This window comes from Penicillium digitatum, chromosome 4, assembly GCF_016767815.1.
Source record: "Penicillium digitatum chromosome 4, complete sequence".
Classification (NCBI taxonomy): domain Eukaryota; kingdom Fungi; phylum Ascomycota; class Eurotiomycetes; order Eurotiales; family Aspergillaceae; genus Penicillium; species Penicillium digitatum.
Window position 1 is genome coordinate 350,811 of NC_089387.1, and position 20,281 is coordinate 371,091.

A 20,281-nucleotide genomic window follows, 5' to 3' on the forward strand; every position below is an offset into this window, starting at 1 on the left:
CACAAACCCTCAAACCCTCGGCAAAGGACGCCGAGTGGGGACTCCCCCCGTGGTTGCCTCTAAGGTGCGTTAGTGCAACTGTGCTCCGTGGTGCTATTTAGCCCACAGGGCCGTGCAGCCGCATTGGCTTTCTCAGATCCCTGTTCCCCCCCCCTTTTGCCCAGCACTTTTAGGGTCTGTCCGTACTTAATCTTCCGTCAAATGGGAACGGAGACCACCTCCGGGAATAATTAATCTACGTGGTTTTCTTTATCTACTCCGTAGTCTTCTTGCTATTTTCGTTGACCTATCTGTGTTTATATAATATATAGATATCATAATGTACCTACGTCAATTGGCTGCAAGACCAGCACAGACAGACCAAACCCGGAACTGTGCAGGATGCAGCTGTCGAGTGACCCTGTGTCCCCTCTCCTTTTTTCCCCCATCCATTTTTTTCTCCGGACTATATAACGCAATGTATACAATTGCAAGTAGTACCCCCCTTGACTCTTAAAGTCCATGAATTTGTGTGGTAAAGTACCAAAGTACCATGCAGGGTACCTCGACTTGCATATTCGCCCCTTCCGTCATTGTTGTACCCGCTTTAAGCGGATTAGCGTGCCCAAGTGCCCAGGTGCCCACAGGTTATTTCATTTTAAAATTTCCCTAGCCACAGGCAAGATGGCTCTGTGCTTGTGGCTGGTGCATACCTGTGGGTGCGATGATCTTGATTACATTTTCAGTGGACCTCGGGAAACTCCCGGATATGACAACCGTGAGAACGCAATTTCATTTCCGTCATTGCAGCCCCTGCGGAGTGCTCACATACCGTCTCCCTACTTACAAAAATAATTACGCAGTATACGGTAACTTGGAATACGACCTACGTGGCCACGAGCTCATGTGTACCTTATATTTTCTCCCAATGATAGGGCTCCACTTGTGCGTGGGTACGCCTCAATTTTCCTTCAGGGTTTGCTAGCCGAGCCGCCGTCTCTGCCGTTGGGTGTGAAACAGAGAGGGGGTTTTTCAAACAGCCTCAGTCGACAACTGTCTTATTTCTATGGTTCCAAGAGATTTTGTAGGTTATTCAGCCGCTTGTTATCTTAACTTGCCGACCGAGTCAAACCCCTATTGATCGCGCTAATTGACATAGTTTGGCCTTTTAGCCTTTTTTTCCTTTTCCTTTCATTATCTGTCTTGGATGGGAAGGGTGTCCTCGCTGAGCGTGGATCAATCAGTACAGAAGACATTGATTTTACAAAAATGAAAAAGTGAGGAACAACTTCGCTGCAACTACAAATTTCAGAAGTTTGTCAAAAGCAAAAGCACCCCGGGAGTCACAGCAATAGCCCGATCAGCGACAGATCAGCCGCGCGCATGCCTCTGCACTGCGGTCCCATCATTACGTCCACTGTGGAGAACGCCCATCATTTCTCCTGAGACCATAAATAAATAGTTAGAACCAACCCCCTGCGACGGGATTTTGCAGATGCCATGCTCCGAGGCGGTGGGTATGACCGTGCGACATGATTCCAGAGTTAGAATCGAGGCAGGGGGAATGTGGGCCAGGGAATTAAGGCTAGACTTTGACATTGCAGGAATCACTGGCACATTTGAGTTGACCAGTTGGAAAGAATGGTCAGGCAATGCCATGCGCAGATTGTTTTTCGAGTCAAATCGAGTTCTTCTCGAACGTGGCTGGCCTGTAGGGCCCTACGGCACGGAGTAGACTCCCTACCCTTTGCCCGCGATGGACATCATACACCTCATTACTGATACTCGCCTGATTATAGGATGAGTAAAATAAATCAAAAAAGCAAGGCAGATCAAAGCCCCCCAAAAAAAAGAAACCATAAAAGTTTCAAGTCTTGTCTTGCCAAGACTTGATGGTGCAAAGTGCAGGGATTGAAGCCCAGTCCAGTTGGGACACAGATGTTCGATTTGGGTGACTTCGAAAAAGATCAAAATCCAAAATGGATGTGTCCAATTCTGTGCCCTCCACGATCACTGATAAGATAGGGATCGTGGGGAGATCGGCCTGGGAGTGTGCCATTTCCAACCGGGCTCGGTGATGCAGATGCGTGGTTCAAGGACGTGGGGGGGACACAGGTGCTTCTTGTGTCAGGTGCTTTCTGTTGGGTAACATGTCTGTGCTGCTATGTGTTGGCGATGGGACAAGAGAGAATTTAAGTCTAGTCATATATGGTGTCTAGTTGTCATGCTTATCACGTGACAATGGATGGTTTCAAGAGATCAGGAGAGCCTGTGTTGTGGCCTCATGGTTGCATAGGTTCCCCCAGGTGGGCTCAAGCCTTGAACGCGGCCCTGAGGGTCCGTTTCAGGTACTGCTAAGTCAATGATACCAAGCACTTATTGATGTGGGCTAGCTGACTTAGCCCGTCGCATCTTGATCACTTGTGGCTGTAAGCCCCTGTCAGCCATCAACAAAGGAACTTGGTTTTTAAAAGATCTGTTGATAGGGATACATAAGTACTGATGTTCCGAGGGAATGCTTCTCGAGCTAAACTATTGAAGTAAGTAAGTAAAATACCTTCAAATTCAAACTCCTTTTTCCCGCATCGCTCGTTGCATTCGAAGTAGGCACAGCATTATATGTCTTGCCACACGCCCGATGTTCAAATCAGAATTTGGATTGATTAATTCTTTTACACGACTATATACAACAGTTTGACAGAGGACAACACTAAAAAGACAGATGCGAAACAAACAAACCATCTGGATACGCACACAAAATTTTCTGCAACTATCCCATATGCCTTCCCAATGAATGACCACGTGATCGCAATCATCTTTCAACGCAGCTCATAGCTGCTTACAGAATATCAATTAATTGCCTGGGCGCTAGGCTAAAAGATTGTTGGAAGAATCGGAACATCCGATTCTTGCTGCAGCGGTATATTTGTATTAGGCCCTAAGACCCTCTAGGGACCACACCAAGGCTAGATGTCTGGAGTAGGAAACTTTGATTTTTCCGGGCAATTGTTTAGACAAGAAAAAGGCGCGGCCTATTGGATCCAATCAAGAACAAGCATACAAACAATCTAGACTGTAGTATGCACTACAACAAAGAAAAGATACCTGTGGATACCAAAGGCGCTCAGACGTTCGAGCCATGATGCTCCATCGAAAGAATAGGTTCCAATTGCGTTGATTAATCATGGTAATCGACCATGCTACGACGTAAGAAGGCAATCATCCAAGCCAGAAAATTGGCAGTTTTGCAGTTTGGCAGAGATATAGAGGTTAAAAGTTAATCAAAGGAACCATGAGACGATGGGAGGGGCCCAAAAAAGCATTTAGGCAGCCAATGGCCCTGGAGAGGCCGGTATAACAATTGTGAGAACTGAGGTTCGAGAATCTGAGCATGCGCAAAACCTCTTAACCTTTGTACTACATGGTCAAGATTGGCGAAGATCAGCGTACTGATAATCAGAATCTGAGTGGTAGCTTTAGTAACTTTGTCTCCAAGCCTTTGTATTCCAAATCTACATTCCACCATGCGATTCGACAGTGCCGGTGGAAATTAGTCGTAGGGTTCGATGAGCTTGCAGTCAGTGGATACCGTGCTGGAAGCATTAGTGAGAATCAGCCAACTTGGAAGAGAAGCTAGATACATGTGCATTATCGCGGTTAGTGCCTCATGGGCGAAGATCCGGGAAGAAGAGCTGCCCATATGGGATTATGTTTGGAGATAGCGACCTCAGGGCTGCGAACAGTTGAGAGGGAATGGTGCCTTCATGTATAGTGTTGTACCTGCCATTTCCCAAGGAATTTGCGACGAATGGCTGACCAGTCGATCCATTCTGACAGGTAAGTAGTTTGGTCGACCAAATAGCTGTGAGATTCAAGAGAGATGAAAGAGTCGATCATTTTCGATGATGATCCATAGCCAGCACATAAGCAGACCGCGACTCCTCATGTTGGGTGCTTGAGAACAACCAGCACCCACATTTGGGGGGATATGATTGATCTACACTCGCCATCTGCCACTGTCATCCCCTGCCGTTGCGTGCTTGGCTAATTGTAGTTGTATGGTTGATCACGGCCATAGTTTAAGGAAGAGCACATTATTCTCGTGTAAATGGAGCAAAGACTGATAGCCAAGGGGGGGTTTGTAAAACAGCGTGCAGCTACAAATAAAGGAAAAACAGAAGATTAGACCGGAAGTGCGGCAATGTTACGGTTGCCGAGCACTGAACACGCAATCATTCGCTCCTGACCGCTCACCTGGGCAGCCAAGCAGAGAATTTGGGTTTGTATTCGGTGCCCAGGCATCCAGACAGAAAAACCGAATAAGCCAAGAGTTGAGCTCCGTCGAAGAGATGGCAAATTCTGGATCTGAAGCAGTTGTTGGAGGCGTCGACTCCCCAAGACGATGAGAATCATCTCGATGAGGCAGCATAATATAAGGGCCAGAAAGCCAAGACTTCCAGGAATCTTCCTGCCCAGAGCTGGAGGTATCTGGCAAGAGGAATCAAGATTGGCACGGAGTATCTATTTTGGCTGTTACTACTCTGTGGGTACCTGGGCAAAACTCGAGAGAGTCTTTGGCAAAAGTTAGGTGTGAGATGAACAATCTGAAGACCTTTTCTCCGAAATCGAATGCCAACCTCTCGGCGTCTGGGCGCTGACCCTCCTTGGGGATGCTGTGACCCCTAATTTTGCAGGCTCCCACATTTATGGTAGCCTTATGCGGTTCTGTGAGGTCCACTGTTGTGAGTACTAAACCACATATAATTCATATGCATACAGCTTTTCCACGTATTTTTGGAGGATAAGACTATATAGATTGGGCAATAGGAGCAATACATGTCATCACGTGCGTAAGGCAGATACCGCCAAGATTCCAGGATTCGTCTCAGCGCGGATCATCTCATCGCAGTTGACCAATCAGAGACCGTAAAACATTGACTAGTCGTCCCCGGTGGCTGCTTGGCGTCTTGGCAGGTGGTAAAATCTCGTAATTCGTCTGCACCTTTGACCCCTAGACCACTTAGCGTCTTTGTTTCACGGTAGGACAACTGCACATCTTGTCCGACACAACCCTGCCCTGCTATCGAGTACGCTATTGACAGCCATGATCGGGATCTGAGATAAAAGGATCAGCAGGATACCAATCAATGATTCTTGTACCCCGTACAAGGCTCGACTCAATGCCAAGATCTCGGCATCTGGGCGTCTTGGCGAGAGGGACTGCAAACAGCAGGAAATGCTCCTCCGCTGTCTGGCACGGCATTTCTTGGGCTTTCCTGGCTTTTCCGCTCTTTCAAGCTGCGGCTCTCCGTGATATCTTATAAATCTCTCTTCCGCCCTCCCTGCCCGCCCCCTTCCCCCTTCGACTCGTCAATAGACAGCCCCCCTATGCCCGAAAGTTTACGACTACGGAAATCATGCGGTGAATTCTACATGCAATAGTCGCCCTCTGTGCGCCAATCTTGTACGACTTTTTGCTTCGTCTTTACCTCCAGCCTTCATTTACTCGCCCGGCATGCGGTCACCGGAGATGTCATATAGTCCCGCCTACTTTCAGGACCAAGGACCTCATGAAACAACAGATTCTCGCAGCTCGATCGTCACCCCTCCATCAGCTGCCCGTCGATCTCAGGAACAATCCTCCGTCTTGGGTCACCCCGTAGGCGAATCTCGACCCTCCTCCCCCACACCAAGCTGCGACGTCAGTCCCCACACTTCAGGCCCACGGGCACACCGTGCATACCATAACCAGACAACGAGAGGAGCTTCCTGGCCTGGTTCAGACCTTCGAGATACCGACTCAGTCCCGGCTAGCGGCTCATCAATAAGTGGTGCATACAAGGAAGAGCGGTCCCCCAGCAGCTGGACAGACCGGCCGTCATTGATGTCTGGGGAACACCCCAGCCCGAGCGTAATCCGTGTCCGGAAACGAGCTATTCCGGATGAAGAACTAGTCAACGCCGAGGGCCAAGATGCTCTCCTGATGCTGGTAAGTGTTGAACACAGCGGTCCATTGTTTCATACGCTAATCAAAGCTGGTAGTTCCGTCTCACAATCGTCCCACTCTACTCATTCGGCGCTTCTCTATACGCTATCTTTGCTCTTGTATTCGCACTCCTTGTTTCACCTTTCCGTCTCTGCCCATTTTCCTCATACCTCTGTGCAACAACGTTCGTATCACAACTTTGCGATCTCTTCTCTCCTGCCCTCCATATTCATGAACGACTCGTCTGCTTGCAACCACCAACAGTGGATGACCGATCCTCTTCGACCCAATCAACCCAATGGATTCATTCAAAGCGAGATTCAGACCTACCGTCAGTCACATCCAAGCCCAGCGAAGGCTACGCGGTGACTACTTCAATTCTCGTCCTGGTCTTATCCCCGTTATTTAGCATTGTGATCCTTCTTTTCGCATGGATCACCGCGTTTTTCTGGGTCTTCTCCAAGGTCCTGGGAAATCCGGATGGTACCGAGCGGAAGGACGATGGCCGCACCGCCGTTCTGGGAGTCTGCAAATGGTGGCGGTCATGGCTTTGCAAAGCCCGGAAATCATAGCGACACCCAACGCGAGCCTGTTAGAATCAAGCAGGCCAATCAGTGACACATGTCACCGCCAGCTTCATGAAAGCTGCATCCGTTCCTGCCCCTTTAACTTGAAACATCGTCCCGTACTGCCTGATACCCTACCCTTCCCTCTCGGTACGTGGGCGTCACTGGGAACTTGTGGAAAGACCTCACTTTGCTTTCCCTCAACCCTTCACGTGCTGATATTACCCTCATCTTTGTGGCTATGACTATACACATTCTGCATAGTAGGTGCACGCGGCGTCTGGTATTGGCTTTTATTTTTACACGGCGTCTATATGGGCGCATAATGAAAACGGATTTCTTTCGACGTGCTTCCTTCTTGTGATCGTGTCATGCAGATTATCAGGGCGTGGTTGGTCTCTCCCCTTGCTCAACTCGAGATTTTCGACCCTGTCTTTTCTGTTGAGCTGGTGAGGGACTCTCGACCTGCCTTGGATTCGTACTTGTATGTATGAAACTTGCCTGCGGGAGGAGGTTGTGTTTATGCACTGCTCTCGAGCGCGAATTTGATACCCGGGTTTTTTGGCTATTGATTATAGGTATTTGCTTGAAGTTAAAACTATAGGATTCTGTCTTTGATCACTCGGTCATTGCCGGATAGGTAACGACAAGTATGTGCAGTTGAAGGGGGCTCATCGCTTCAGGTGATCGTCTTATGCCTTCCAACGTACCCTAGGTAGGTATGCACAAGAATAGTAAGCTTTTGCTCCGTGGAAAAAACTACAATGCAATTGGATATATGTGAATGATATTTGCCCAGTAGGTCGGACGTAGGTCTGGCAAGTGCACAACCCAAGTCGAGGTCGACATGAACTGACAAAAACAAAGTAGCAAAATGTGTAGCATTCAATTGGCATCATTGTGCATATACTTCCCTATCATCACTCACATAGTATCCATACTGGAGTCTCCCCTCACTATGACCTTGCCTTCGCTGAATCACCCTACCCCATAGGATTATCCTTGTAGAGACGACTCCACATTTTGTAATTCCTAACCTCAATGTCTCCATTGCAGCACCTCCAATGTGGACAGTAGTCGCATGAGACACCTTAATCGGCAGCGTGAACCGCCACTCGCATATCGTGGCCCCAGATGCCAAGATCTCTCTTACATTGATTGGACGCACAAAAGCTCGCCCGACAACAGAAGTCTATCCATCAAAAGCCACAGGCTACAGAGACGGGAAGCTTTTCGAGCTTCCATCTCAAGCCTTGTTACGTGGAACTATACGCATACCCTCGCCCAGCACCCCAACCGACTGGATAATCGTCCCCTTCTCAATTGACATCCCCGAAGCAGCTTCGCTGTCAGCAGTCCGCGACCACGCACAATCAGAGAACTCCATTCCCTTAGAAGTGCACTGCATCACACAGTACCGGAACTTTCTATATTGAATGAACCGGAGCAAAGGCTTGCATCGAGCATTATTTCCACGCGCAGCTGCGGTATGTGCGCGATGGCCCGTGGCATGTCCAACGTGCGACAGCGCCTATCACACTGGGCTATCCGACGGTAGACACGGGTGGGATCCGTTTCGCGCTGCAGCGGTGCAGTATCGTGGGCCGGGTGCGCAGCCAGCGATTACTTCCGGCGATGCGGAATGTGGATTTGTCCTTGACGCAGAAGACGCAGAAGATTCTTGGATTGTCTTCTGTTCCTGGATTCAGCTTCGAGGTTGCGATGAGTGTGCCGATTGCTATTCAACTTGACAATTCGTCGCCGATTCCGCTTATTCTTAGGGTTATACTGCAGCGGGATGGGAGTAATCGTGCTATTTGGGATGTTGTACAACAGGTCGATGTCACTGCGGTTAAGATGAGTCTTCTTTCGAAAGTTGAGATTGTTCTCAAACCGAGTGAGGATGGTCTTTTTAGAATTCCTAATGATGAGCACGTGTTTGTTCAGCATTTGGGCCCGGAGAAGGCGTTTGAGTAGCTCAAGGATCCTATTGTAACCTTTGCTGGACTGAGTGATACACCGGTCGATATTGGGAGGGTGCTTCGGCGTGTTGCAGCCTAGTTATGTCACTTTCAACACTAGGCTGAGTCAATCGATAATATGGCAGACTTCTCTCACTACTGCCGGGGAGACACAAAATGTGTTGATGACGACTGTTGTCACTGTGTACAACAGCACCTCTAGATTGTGAGGTTGTGTTTGTTAATACAAACAGCTTTTTGAATTTGATAAGCATCAACTTTGTGGACGGAATTCGCTCCTGTCATGTTGCATTGCCAGGGCATATCCCTTGTCGATTATAAGACAAGGGGAGCAACAGTAAATAGCTCAATGATTGCACGGTCGAACACTTGTATTTGAATTGTCATTTAAAATCACAATTGGCAGATTATTATAGACAGGGGAGTATCAAAAGAATGAAGCTGCAGCTGCTTCAATAGTTACCGGTTCGTAGTCAACGTCATCCCCATCGTGGTTGACAAAAGAATGGTCAGGGCCATTAGCATCATCATCAGAAAGGCCAATGTCATGCACATCCAAACCAGTAACACCACGAGACAACATCTGGATCTTTATCTCCATATCATGTTTTCTCTTTTGTTCCTTCACCTCCTCCTCTGTCGTCCTCTTCAACTCCCTCTCATACATGCGCTGCTCCTCTTGGTCCCGGGCATTGTCTGCCCAAACCTTCAGGTGCTCCGGATATCTTAGACACCAGATCACAATGTCCCGTGTTGCATGTGCATCCTCCAGTGCACTGTGCCCCTGTTTCCCGACTTGTATCTCATAGTTTACCAACTCATTGGTAAGAGTCTTCAGACTCCATGTGCGGTTGAGTGGTTCACCGGCGTGTACAGTGTAAAACACCGCTTCGCTGGTAATGATAGAGGAGTCAACAATGTTCCAGTGGATGATACCCAAGACGTCAAGATCATTGTTGAGAGAATGACCAATGAGGACAGTTTCGCTATCCATGAACTCCCATAATTTCGAGCGCGCTCCTTCCCAGCCAAACAACGCCGTCCCTTTCTTCACAGCTTTGTTCATGGCGCCAGGAGTCACCCCACTGAACCGAGAATCCCAATTCACGACTCTCGATTTCGGCTGCACATAATTGTCGATGAGAACCTCGCCAGTCAAAAAGTCAATTGCGCTCAAAAAAGCAAGCTCTCGACGCCCGGCTTCGACTTGCACCATCTCGCAGTCAAGAACGATTGCTTTCCTTTTCGGTAAGCTGTCTGAGGAGCGAGGAACTTGGCGGAAATGTCCTGTCTTTGGAGGGGGCTTCTTTGACGGGCGTCTGCTAACATCTGCCAAGCCAGCCCGAAAGGTAAAGCCTCGGGTAATCAGACGAGTGTCCGAGTGACATCGTGCCGACAAGTAGCGAAAAATCAAATTTTGCTCGAGCGGCTCGAGGATAACATGATAGTTTGCATTTTGGATGGCAGGTGATGATGCATTCGGGTGATCAGGTTCAGAGGAGTTGTTCCATAGGTCTTCAAGAGCCTTTGTCCTCACTGGAGCATGGGCTGGGGTCTGGTTTGATGCGCGCTTCTTATTTGGCTTTGCAGGCTTGGCAGGCAAAATCTCAGAGCGATCCAGGGACTTCTCAGTCTTTGGTTTCTTTGAAGTGGGGTTCGCAGCTTTGACAGACAAAGACTCAAACAGATCCTGAGACTTTTCAAGCTTTGTTTTCTTTGTGGTAGATTTTGTAGGGTTGGTAGGGTTGGAAGACAACGGACCGGGGTGATCGTGTGACTTGGTCTTTGGTGATGGCTTTGCAGGCTTGACAAAAGACTCGGACAGTTCGGGGTACTTCGTAGATTTCAGAGGCTTTGGATTCGGGTTCGCAGGGTTGGTGGACAAGAGCTCGGAAAGATCTTGGGGCTTCTGCTGCTTTGTGTTCTTTGGCGCTGGCTTTGCCGACTTGAGAGGTTTGAGATCGGAAGCATCTAGGGGCTTTTCATGCTTCTGGGAGTGCTTGAGTAACGCCGTTACATTTCCAAAAGATCTGTCGCAGGGGCTGCAAGCAAGTTTGTGGCCTTTGGACTCAAAATGAGCCTTGACGGCAACAGTGCTCTTGAAGCCACCCCTCTGACATCCAGGGCAGACGAACAATTTGTCAACGGCTGTTGTAGGTGAAGCCATGATAGATAGAAGAGAAACTGACGCGTTGTTTTCCAAATTTGTCGCGAATTGGCTGTACAGAGATCTATTATGGAAGAAGCAATATGTGTATGTCTTGCCTAATCGAGCCCAAACGTGGGGAGTAGGGATTGGTAGATGTGGCACTTTGCCGGTGACCGCTGCGGGAGCCTATGGGTCAATGTGCCAGTGATATTTAATCGATGAGGCAGTCTTTAATGTGGGAATTATCTTGTTCAACTTAAGCCGGTTCGACAAAAACGTTGAGTGAATTGATAATTGATCTGAAGAGGGAATGAAACTGGCCAAGCCGAGATTCTACCAGATTCTGCCGTGTTGGGATGGAGCCTGAAATACCAGGCTGAAAAAGGCATTCGGGTGTCACCGCCTTGTTATTCACAGCGCAAGACAAGAGCTTCCCCGATAACAAGAGGATCTCTCTACCCTGCAACCAAAGCTCGGGTTGCCCACACTCGGATACTTAAGAAGTCCCAATAGCATTTAAACACCTACACATTAATGATGAGCTTGCGGTCTCGCTTTATCGGAAATCTGATGTGCTATGGGACTTTTAAAGACTTCTTTGCCTTGCCTGATAAAACTACCGATATTACGCTTGCCTTGGACGATCAACTCCCGTTAACTATAGAGTATCGCCTCCTAGTGAAAAATCATTTATAAAGCGGGACATATAATTTTTGGATTGAAAATTCTTTTAAAAGAATCATATTCTAGGAGAAGCCCTTTACTTTTTTATAATTAAATCCTTTTAGATTGGGAAAAGTAATAAAACCCTTTGATTTGTTGTTACTTTTTTCCTAGTCGTTAAGTCTTAGAAGTCACAATTAAAATGCAACTATATCATTGGTGGCTAGACAGAAATGAGTAAACACGACAACTTTGCGATGAGGCCCCGAGTGCGAAATGTCCTCAATCTGTCAGTTCAGCCACTTTAGATCTGCCTGATGCGCTTCGTGATGGGGTTATAAAATGAGAATAGAGTTGAGCTGTTTGATTATTAGACTATTGTAATTTCAACAGTGGTACAAGGAATTCTGAAGTCTGAGATGGAAGTTAGACAACATTGGATATTGGACTCATAGCAACCGAAAGAAACCTAAGATAATCACAGCTAATGACATGAATTCTCTGCTTTGGCTATGGATTATAATGGAAATGAAACCACATGCTAAACGAGAGCTTCTCACACCCGGATAACTAGATGGAGTCACTCGAGTGTATACTCAGAAAATCATCTACATACTTGGGAGAGATTTGGAATCACTCTTCTCCCAAGGATGATGCTGTTCGATTTCCCGGATGAGCTTTTCGTGCACCGCACTTCGCGGCCGAATTGACACCTTGAACGGAGCCGGATGGCTAATCACACCGGGGAGAAACTTGGGTAGGAAATATTCGGTAACCCCGTTTTGTACCGGTTTCGAGATACTGAAGACAGCCAGAGCCTGAGCAACAGTGAGAAAGACATGTGCGTCTGCCAGGGTACGTCCAGGACAGGCTCGGCGACCAAACCCGAACACAAGCATGTGGGGATCGCGCTCTGGGAGTTTGCCGTCGGGGGAGATCAAAAAGCGCTCCGGACTGAATGTCATTGGGTCGTGATAGACGGTTGGATCGTGCGTAAACCCCCTAGGAGATTGATAACTGCATCAGAAACTACCCTCTCCTACAGTGGACAAGAGCAACCTACCAGATATTTGCAAGAATAGTGGATCCCTTGGGGATGAAGTAACCATCGAATATATCATCCTGGGTTGACGTGTGTGCACCAGCCATGGGTGCAACTGGATGCCATCGGAAAACTTCCTTGACTAGTGCATCCACATATGGAAGGTTTTCTCGATCTTGAAACTGGGGTAGTCGATTGCCCCCAAGCACTGTGTCTAGTTCCTGTTGAGCCTTGCGTTGCGCCTCCGGGAAAAGGGCCATTGCGAGAAAGAAACTCTCAATAGATGAGACAGTCTCATGATTGTTAGTCTAATATGATGTGCACAGCTTGGATTTGATCTCACTGTATCTGCGCCTCCGGCGTATAAAGACCCAACTGACCACTTGACGATGTTTTCTTCTTCAGTCCCAGACTCTACAGGATTGTTTTGAAGAAGATTGGACAGGAAGGATGGCACGAAGTGACAATCGCTTATTTGCTGCTTGGTGAATTCGTATGGAACATCAGAAAACGACTCTGCTTCCGACTTGTAGCTTTGAGCAACCTTCACGAACCCTGCCCCAGGGAACCAGGACGGGAGATATCTCACTAACCAAGCGAGTCAGAAAAAATTACATAATTCAGTGTGTCCACGTAAAAATCATCATGCTTTACCTACATATTGGAACGAAGTCCACTGCCCAGGTTGCTGGAAGAAAGGCAGATGAAAAGCCCTCCATCGCCTTATTGGCCAGATTCACAAGAGGGTCCTGAGCATGGGGCTCAACGGTATAGCCGTAACCAATTTTCAAGACAATCGCTCCAGCATCTCTGCTCACAATTAGCATTTGTTTATAAAAATTGAATGCTTCTAAATGGAGTCATCGACTGACTTTTGTATGTGCTTTTGGAGCTTGTCTGGCTCATCCAATACCCTCAACAGAAAACGACCAACCTCCTTTGTCTGAACATCGTTGAAACGGGCAACGGAATTTTTTGAACCCATCTGTTGATACAAGTGTTTCTTTGTTTTTCTTACCCGGCCCGGGTTATTGAGCGCCCCAAGGATATTATTCCAGCCCGACCTGTCGAGATCAGTCGCCCTGGTGTCATCCCGAAGATACCTTCACTTACATGTCAGAAAACGTGTTTTGTGGACGTCCAGAGTGTATAGCGGAACGTCTTTCTAGAAGCTGCATCGCTAATTTAGCATCGTTAAGGATGATGATATGTTTCCCCAGTACAGTGAGTGAGCTAATAGGTCCTAATTCGGGGGGTCAACATCTCAAGCTGGGTATATTCTACATGAATTCAGCCTTACCGTAGAGCTCCTTAAATTTCAGCCAATGCATCCAGTCTTGTTGATCTGGGCTTGGAAGATCCTTCAGATTTCCGATGATGGGTTTTTGTTTAGGACCCGGAGGAAGAGGCAGGGGGTATCTTTTGCGGCCGGTAAGGGTCGTGGCAACCAAATATCCAAAGGCAATGAGAGGACACAACCATAGCGTTAAAAACATGTTGATGTTGGAATTGATGTTGAAATTGAAGTTGATGTTAAAGGTGTAATTTCGAAAGATGATGTTAAGAGAGGGGAGCATGTACTTTTGCTGGGTAAGACTGCTTCTTAAACATCTTGATGAGGGGCTTGTATACACACAAATACGCGCAAAATGAGTGGTAAAAATTGATTGGTCTTCGGAGATTGTGAGAAGGTAGTATTGCAGGAGACATGTCCTGCACTCAATCGAGTGCCCATCACGTACGAGAGGTCATTTAGATGCAGGTAGGAGGGGTGAGATCTACATGCATATTCCTGTATTCATTCCATCTCTACGCCATGTGAGGTCAGTGTGTGTGGAGCCCCAGATCTACAAGCCTTCTGACTGGCTACGAAGACTCAAATTTCGTTGATTTGCAAAAAGTCCTTGCTACTTTGCTTGTGACCTCGGATCGAAACATCGATCTGTTATTTTATGTTGATGATCGAGGTGCTAATAACTAGAACGTACAATATACCACAACAGGATGATGCTTATAGTAGCTTATCTATACTACAAACGCTAATTGATGGCAAAGAGGTTACCGAAAATCTATCGACACTAACCCCTGCATTGTTGTAACCAAAGTACAGACCCCAAAGGTCCGTCCTGGAAAATTGAGCCCTTATCTCGGAGCTCAAATCCTCTGAGCTCGCATTGGCTGCCAAGCCGTATCGTAGAAAACGGTCTTTTCTCGAAGTGACTCACAGGTCGACGTATGACGCAAGCCCATATGCTGATATGCACTACTCCGTACCAGGGGCTTGTTTGCTTTCGACAGGTTCCCACGATTACCGTGTTCGGTTTAGCCTCATCTACGAGCATCAGCCACAAGGGTTGAGATTGGGGTCACCTGACATTTACAAGGTCAACTTTAATGGTTACCCAGTTACCTTCGAACAAGACTCTTCACCCTCTCCCACCTTTCCTCATTCATGGTGTGGTTGACTCAGTTGCGACATATCCTCTAAACCATTACCGGGTTCCCAAAGCCACAGGACGAAGACCCGGTTTTCTGCGTCGATGAAGTAGGCCTACAAAGCGTTCTACCTGTTTGGGCATCAACAATGCCCTTCACTACCGGACAAGAGAATTTGCTTCGGCTAAACCAAGAGACCTTTGACTTCAACATTCAATTTGAGCAATTGTTCTTCTCCATCATTCCGTCCGCTTTATTCATCATAACATCAGTATGGCGGACACTTTATCAGGCACGGAAACCTGCCGTGGTCAATGCGCCGGTTTTCCAATTGATAAAATTGGTATGCTCTTTTTCTCGTACAGACCGTCGATGTGCTAATTAACCTGCAATAGGGCGCTATCACATCATATGTGGGACTTGAGCTTTCACTTCTCATCTTGGTTGCGGCTGGTTCCTTCCGTGTGACCAACATTTTCATAGCTTCCTCGGTTCTCAATCTTGTCTCTGCCCTACTCATGATCACACTGAGTGTTGTGGATCACAGCAGGAGCCCAAGACCGTCTGTACTGCTCAGCACCTATCTGTTTTTGACTCTTTTTCTGGACGTGGCCCAGGCAAGAACGCTGTTTCTGTCATCAGATGACAGTCCAGAACTCACCTATAGCAGCATCTTTGTCACTGCTCTAGCTCTGAAGACCGGCATCTTGTTATTGGAAGCTCAGCAAAAGTCCAGATGGGTGCGCTGGGACGAAAAGGACCATAGTCCAGAGGAGACGAGTGGCATCTTTTCCTTAGGAGTGTTCTTCTGGCTCAACAAGATATTCCTGGATGGCTACAGCAAGCTCTTGACGATTGGAGACCTTTACCCACTAGATAGCTCTTTTAACGCCAGAGCGCTCCATGACGAGTTCTTGAAGAACATTGAGTACTCTAATTTGAAGAGTGACAAGTTTGGTCTGGTGAAGGTGCTGATCTGCACACTGAAAGTTCCTCTTCTTGTTCCTATACCTGCACGCCTGGCACTTCTTTGCTTCACATTTTGCCAACCGCTCTTCCTTGAAAAGCTATTGGATTACTTATCCCAGCCGGAACTCGACAAAAACATCGGATATGGCTTCATCGGTGCTAGCCTACTCATCTATTCGGGACTGGCTATATCAATGGGCTTTTACTGGTATCTAAATGCCTATGAGAGGACGATTAGCCACGTTGGAAGGTCCGCTGCTGATACAAAAACACAGGTACTTCCATCACAGAATGCGCACCATGGCCAAGTCAATGCTAGCTACTGAGATTTTTATCAAAGCCACAAAAGCTCGTATTGGGACTGGAGATGAAAGTGCTGCGCTGACTTTGATGAGCACGGACATGGAGCGAATCGACATGGGTTTCAGAAATCTCCATGAGATTTGGGCGAGCTTAGTTCAAGCAGCTCTCGCCGGGTGGATGTTGTATAACCGAATTGGTGTGGCATTCGTCGCACCGGTGGCAATTGTCATAGTCTGTTTCATCGGCTTAGGGATCCTGATACAATTCACGGGGGATTCGCAGAGGTCCTGGATGGCAGGAGTCCAGAAGCGGGTGGGCCTCACTGCCACAGTCATTGCTAGCATGAAGAACTTGAAGCTATCTGGCCTCTCGGCTGCTATGGGCGACTTCGTACAGGATCTCCGTGTGCGGGAACTAGCTGCTGGATCCCGGTTCCGCAAAATTACCATCATTGCGGCACTCTTGGGCTTTATTCCGCTGTTAATCAGCCCGCCTTTGACATTTGCATTCACACAGAAAAACTTCAATGCATCGACGATTTTCACCAGTCTTTCTTTCCTTACCCTCTTGACCAACCCGTTGTCTCAGGTCTTCCAATCAATCCCACAACTTGTCTCCGGGTTGGCGTGTTTAGGCCGAATTCAGGCCTTCTTGGAGTGCGAGACTCGCCATGACTTTCGCCAAGTTCTAGATGACGTGAGGCAAAATACCGAAAAGTCTCGAGCTGAGACCGGAACATTATCGGATTCCGAACCAGACTCAGTGGATCCTCTCGTCATCAAGAAAGGAAACTTTGGTTGGGAAGCAGACAAGTTCGTTTTGAGGAATGTCAGCACTCGAGTACCCAAGTCCTCACTCACCATTGTCATAGGACCTGTTGGTTCTGGGAAGACCACGCTATGCAAGGCACTGCTTGGTGAAATCCCTTTCAGCGAAGGCAGCGTGGTCTTAGGTACTAGATTTCCTCACCTTGGATTTTGCGAACAAACGGCATTCCTCTCAAACGGGTCGATCAAAGACAATATTGTGGGATTCTCTCCACGCAATAATGAGAGGTATGCCGAAATTATTAAGGCTACCTCCCTGGACTTTGACTTTGCTACACTACCACAGGGAGATCAAACTAATATCGGCTCGGATGGAATCGTCCTATCAGGGGGCCAGAAACAACGGGTTTCCCTTGCACGAGCTCTATATTTGCACTCCGACCTTCTAGTGCTAGACGATATCTTCAGTGGTCTGGATGCGGATACCGAGGAGAAGGTCTTTCAGCAGGTATTTGGGCCAGATGGACTACTCAAGCAACGGGGCTCTACTGTTTTACTGTGTACCCACAGCATCAGGCACCTCCCCGCGGCTGATCATGTAATAGCACTCGGCAATGGGACCATTATTGAGCAGGGTAGCTTTCAAAAACTGATGGCCAGTCAAGGATATGTTCAACGTCTGGGATTGAAGAGCTCTTCCGATGACGCTGCCTCTTCCGAGAAAGCGACTTCAAAGAAAGCCCCACAGGAATCAAAGGCGGAAATTCTTCATTCTACAACGACAAATAAATCGTCAACTGCACCACATGCGGATGAATCGCGTCAAATTGGCGACAAGACGGTGTACAAGCATTATTTCAAGAGCATGGGATGGCTTCTGGCAGCAAGCAGTTTGCTCGTCGGTGTTCTTTTCGGGTTTTTCACGAACTTCCCAACAGTTTGTGAGTCAACTCTGGCTTCAGATAGTAGAACCACGGCCATCGTGGCCTTTCAGCTAAGAGAAATACAGCCTATCATGAAACTAGAAGTGTTGTATCTAACTTGACATATCGCAGGGCTTACCTACTGGACCGATGACATCTACTCGGAATATCCAACACACTCGTACGCTTACTACGCAGGGGTTTTTGCCTTGTTTCAAGTTTGCGGCTTGATCTCGCTGCTTGTCCTTGGCGTGTTGATCTTGATCATCTCTGTGGAAAGGGCAGGTGCTAGTCTCCACCAAGAGGCCTTACGGACCCTTTTTCAAGCACCGCTATCCTTTTTCACCAATACGGATACTGGGGTTGTCACAAATCTGTTCTCACAAGATCTCAACCTTATAGACACAGAGCTGCCAAATGCAACAATGAACACTATTATTTCCGTACGTTAATAAAAAAACACACGCCGATCGAAACCCTGCGGTGGCTGCTACTCGCACATAATGTGTCCTCAAAGTCTGTCCAAATATCTGACACAGATTTTAGGCATTTCAAGCACTCGGACAAGCAGCTGTTATGCTTACATCGTCTGTGTACTTGGCCATAAGCTACCCATTCCTCGTCGCCCTGCTCTGGACCTTACAAATGTTCTACCTTCGGACATCCAGGCAGCTGAGGCTGTTGGACCTTGAGGCTAAAAGCCCTTTGTAGTAAGTCCATCACTCTCTCTGCCACATGCTGGGCATTATTCCTTATTGAAACTAATCTGCATCTCTTTAGCACACATTTCATTGACACCGTCAAGGGAATCACAACCTTGAGAGCTTTCGGTGAGTGGCATACGAATCGAAACCCAAAACCGAGCACAAATCTATTAAGACGCCTTGGAACCCCCTGAGCTATAACATGGCTTCGCTGACACTAGAGATACCCAGGTTTCATTTCTGATGATATCGACAAGAATACTCGCCTAATTAATGCCAGTCAACGACCCGCGTATCTTCTCCTCATGATTCAACAGTGGCTGAACCTCGTCCTTGATCTTGTAGTCATGGTGATTGCAGTGGTCATGACGACTCTTGCCGTTCAGCTCCATTCCAACTCTGCTTTCGCCGGTGCCTCCTTGTTCTCCCTCATGAGTTTCGGTGAGAGCATTTCAGGCATTGTCGTATTCTACACCAAGCTAGAAACCTCTATCGGGGCAATCGCCCGTCTCAAATTGTTCAATGAGAACGTCAAGCCCGAGGACAGAGATGAAGAGGATATAGTTCCTCCTATACAGTGGCCGCAGAACGGTGTGGTGGAATTAAAGGGCGTATCTGCGAGTTACGGGTAAGAGAGATATGTCTTTAAAGATGCTACCTTAATTACACTATGTGCTAATCTACGGAGCAGCGCAGAAGATCAACTCGACAACGCGTCCAAAACAGCCCTCCGCAACATCAACCTCACCATCAACAAAGGCGAAAGAGTTGCCATCTGCGGTCGTACCGGCAGTGGCAAGTCCAGTCTCATGGCCTTGCTCCTTAAGATCTTAGATCCTCTCCCGGAGACAGCCGGGAACGCAATCATCGACAACACGCCCCTCAACCGCATTGACCGGGCTGCACTCCGTGAGCGCATAATCGCAGTACCCCAGGAAGCCGTATTCCTACCAGACGGGTCCACCTTCCGAGCAAACCTGGATCCCTCCGACGCTTCAACACCTGAGGAATGCGCAGTTGTACTTGTTGCCGTGGACCTGTGGGAGTTTGTGCAGGAACGGGGTGGTCTGGATGCAGGAATGAGCGCGGGGACACTCAGTGCAGGACAACGGCAACTCATGTCACTTGGGCGTGCGCTACTGAGACGTTTTATCCGCACACGGAATGGCTCGAACTGTGGTGTGTTGTTGTTGGATGAGGTGAGCTCAAGTGTTGACCACGAGACGGAACGTGTTATGCAGGACATCATCAGGGTGGAGTTCAAGGACTACACAGTCATAGCGGTTAGTCATCGGCTGGATATGATTATGGACTTTGATAGGGTTGTTGTTATGGAAACGGGAGAGATTGTGGAGGTTGGAAATCCTGCAGTACTGGCCGGACAGACAGGGACGAGGTTTGGAGATTTGGTCAGAGCTGGGGCCAAGTAGAAGCCAACTTTAGCTTGAGCTTTTTGAGAGGAATTTCGACGTCTAGTCAAAGTTCGTAGTCTTCCTTCGTGCCGAATGTGTACCTGGACCCGATCACTCAAGATTCGTGTTGTCAGTGTGGGTTTGATTTCGTATCAGCTGTTGAATGATCGCAAACGCTTGAAAGAAGGCTGTTCACTCGCTTGCTGATTTGTTCTTGCTGCGCCAGTTTTCATTTGTTTAACCTGATTCTAAATTGGACTTAACGAGTCAACATTTTACTTCGTTGAAGCTAGTCCAAACCCAGTTGCCGTATTTTCCCACATTTTCTGCACGCCCTGGATATTCTCGTCCGTGGTGGAGAGACGTGCAATTTGGTCGAGGACGGCACGCTGACGGAAAA

General features: G+C 47.8%; 5 protein-coding genes across 5 annotated transcripts; 3 read left to right on the forward strand and 2 right to left on the reverse strand.

The window, feature by feature from the left end:
- Positions 1 to 5,494: 5,494 nt before the first annotated feature.
- Positions 5,495 to 6,537, forward strand: Pdw03_0119 (Acylphosphatase; the record flags this gene model as incomplete). The annotated part of the gene is made up of 2 exons (XM_014680560.1): positions 5,495 to 5,968; positions 6,022 to 6,537. 2 exons carry the CDS (start codon positions 5,495 to 5,497, stop codon positions 6,535 to 6,537), a joined length of 990 nt encoding a protein of 329 aa, XP_014536046.1.
- Positions 6,538 to 8,166: 1,629 nt separating this feature from the next.
- On the forward strand, positions 8,167 to 8,508 carry Pdw03_0120 (putative MFS transporter; the record flags this gene model as incomplete). Its single annotated transcript, XM_066099509.1, has 1 exon — positions 8,167 to 8,508. The coding sequence occupies one exon, from the start codon at positions 8,167 to 8,169 to the stop codon at positions 8,506 to 8,508; it is 342 nt and encodes a 113-aa protein (XP_065957236.1).
- A 432-nt stretch (positions 8,509 to 8,940) lies between these two features.
- Positions 8,941 to 10,680, reverse strand: Pdw03_0121 (Exonuclease, RNase T/DNA polymerase III; the record flags this gene model as incomplete). The annotated part of the gene is made up of 1 exon (XM_014680559.1): positions 8,941 to 10,680. The coding sequence occupies one exon, from the start codon at positions 10,678 to 10,680 to the stop codon at positions 8,941 to 8,943; it is 1,740 nt and encodes a 579-aa protein (XP_014536045.1).
- A 1,253-nt stretch (positions 10,681 to 11,933) lies between these two features.
- Pdw03_0122 (Cytochrome P450, E-class, group I) lies at positions 11,934 to 13,863 on the reverse strand (the record flags this gene model as incomplete). Its single annotated transcript, XM_014680558.2, has 8 exons — positions 11,934 to 12,327; positions 12,389 to 12,660; positions 12,711 to 12,955; positions 13,026 to 13,177; positions 13,240 to 13,310; positions 13,386 to 13,431; positions 13,481 to 13,610; positions 13,668 to 13,863. The coding sequence occupies 8 exons, from the start codon at positions 13,861 to 13,863 to the stop codon at positions 11,934 to 11,936; spliced, it is 1,506 nt and encodes a 501-aa protein (XP_014536044.2).
- A 1,088-nt stretch (positions 13,864 to 14,951) lies between these two features.
- On the forward strand, positions 14,952 to 19,899 carry Pdw03_0123 (ABC multidrug transporter, putative; the record flags this gene model as incomplete). The annotated part of the gene is made up of 8 exons (XM_014680557.1): positions 14,952 to 15,146; positions 15,199 to 15,980; positions 16,048 to 17,783; positions 17,898 to 18,208; positions 18,312 to 18,475; positions 18,546 to 18,595; positions 18,701 to 19,097; positions 19,161 to 19,899. The coding sequence occupies 8 exons, from the start codon at positions 14,952 to 14,954 to the stop codon at positions 19,897 to 19,899; spliced, it is 4,374 nt and encodes a 1,457-aa protein (XP_014536043.1).
- Between the last annotated feature and the right edge of the window lie 382 nt (positions 19,900 to 20,281).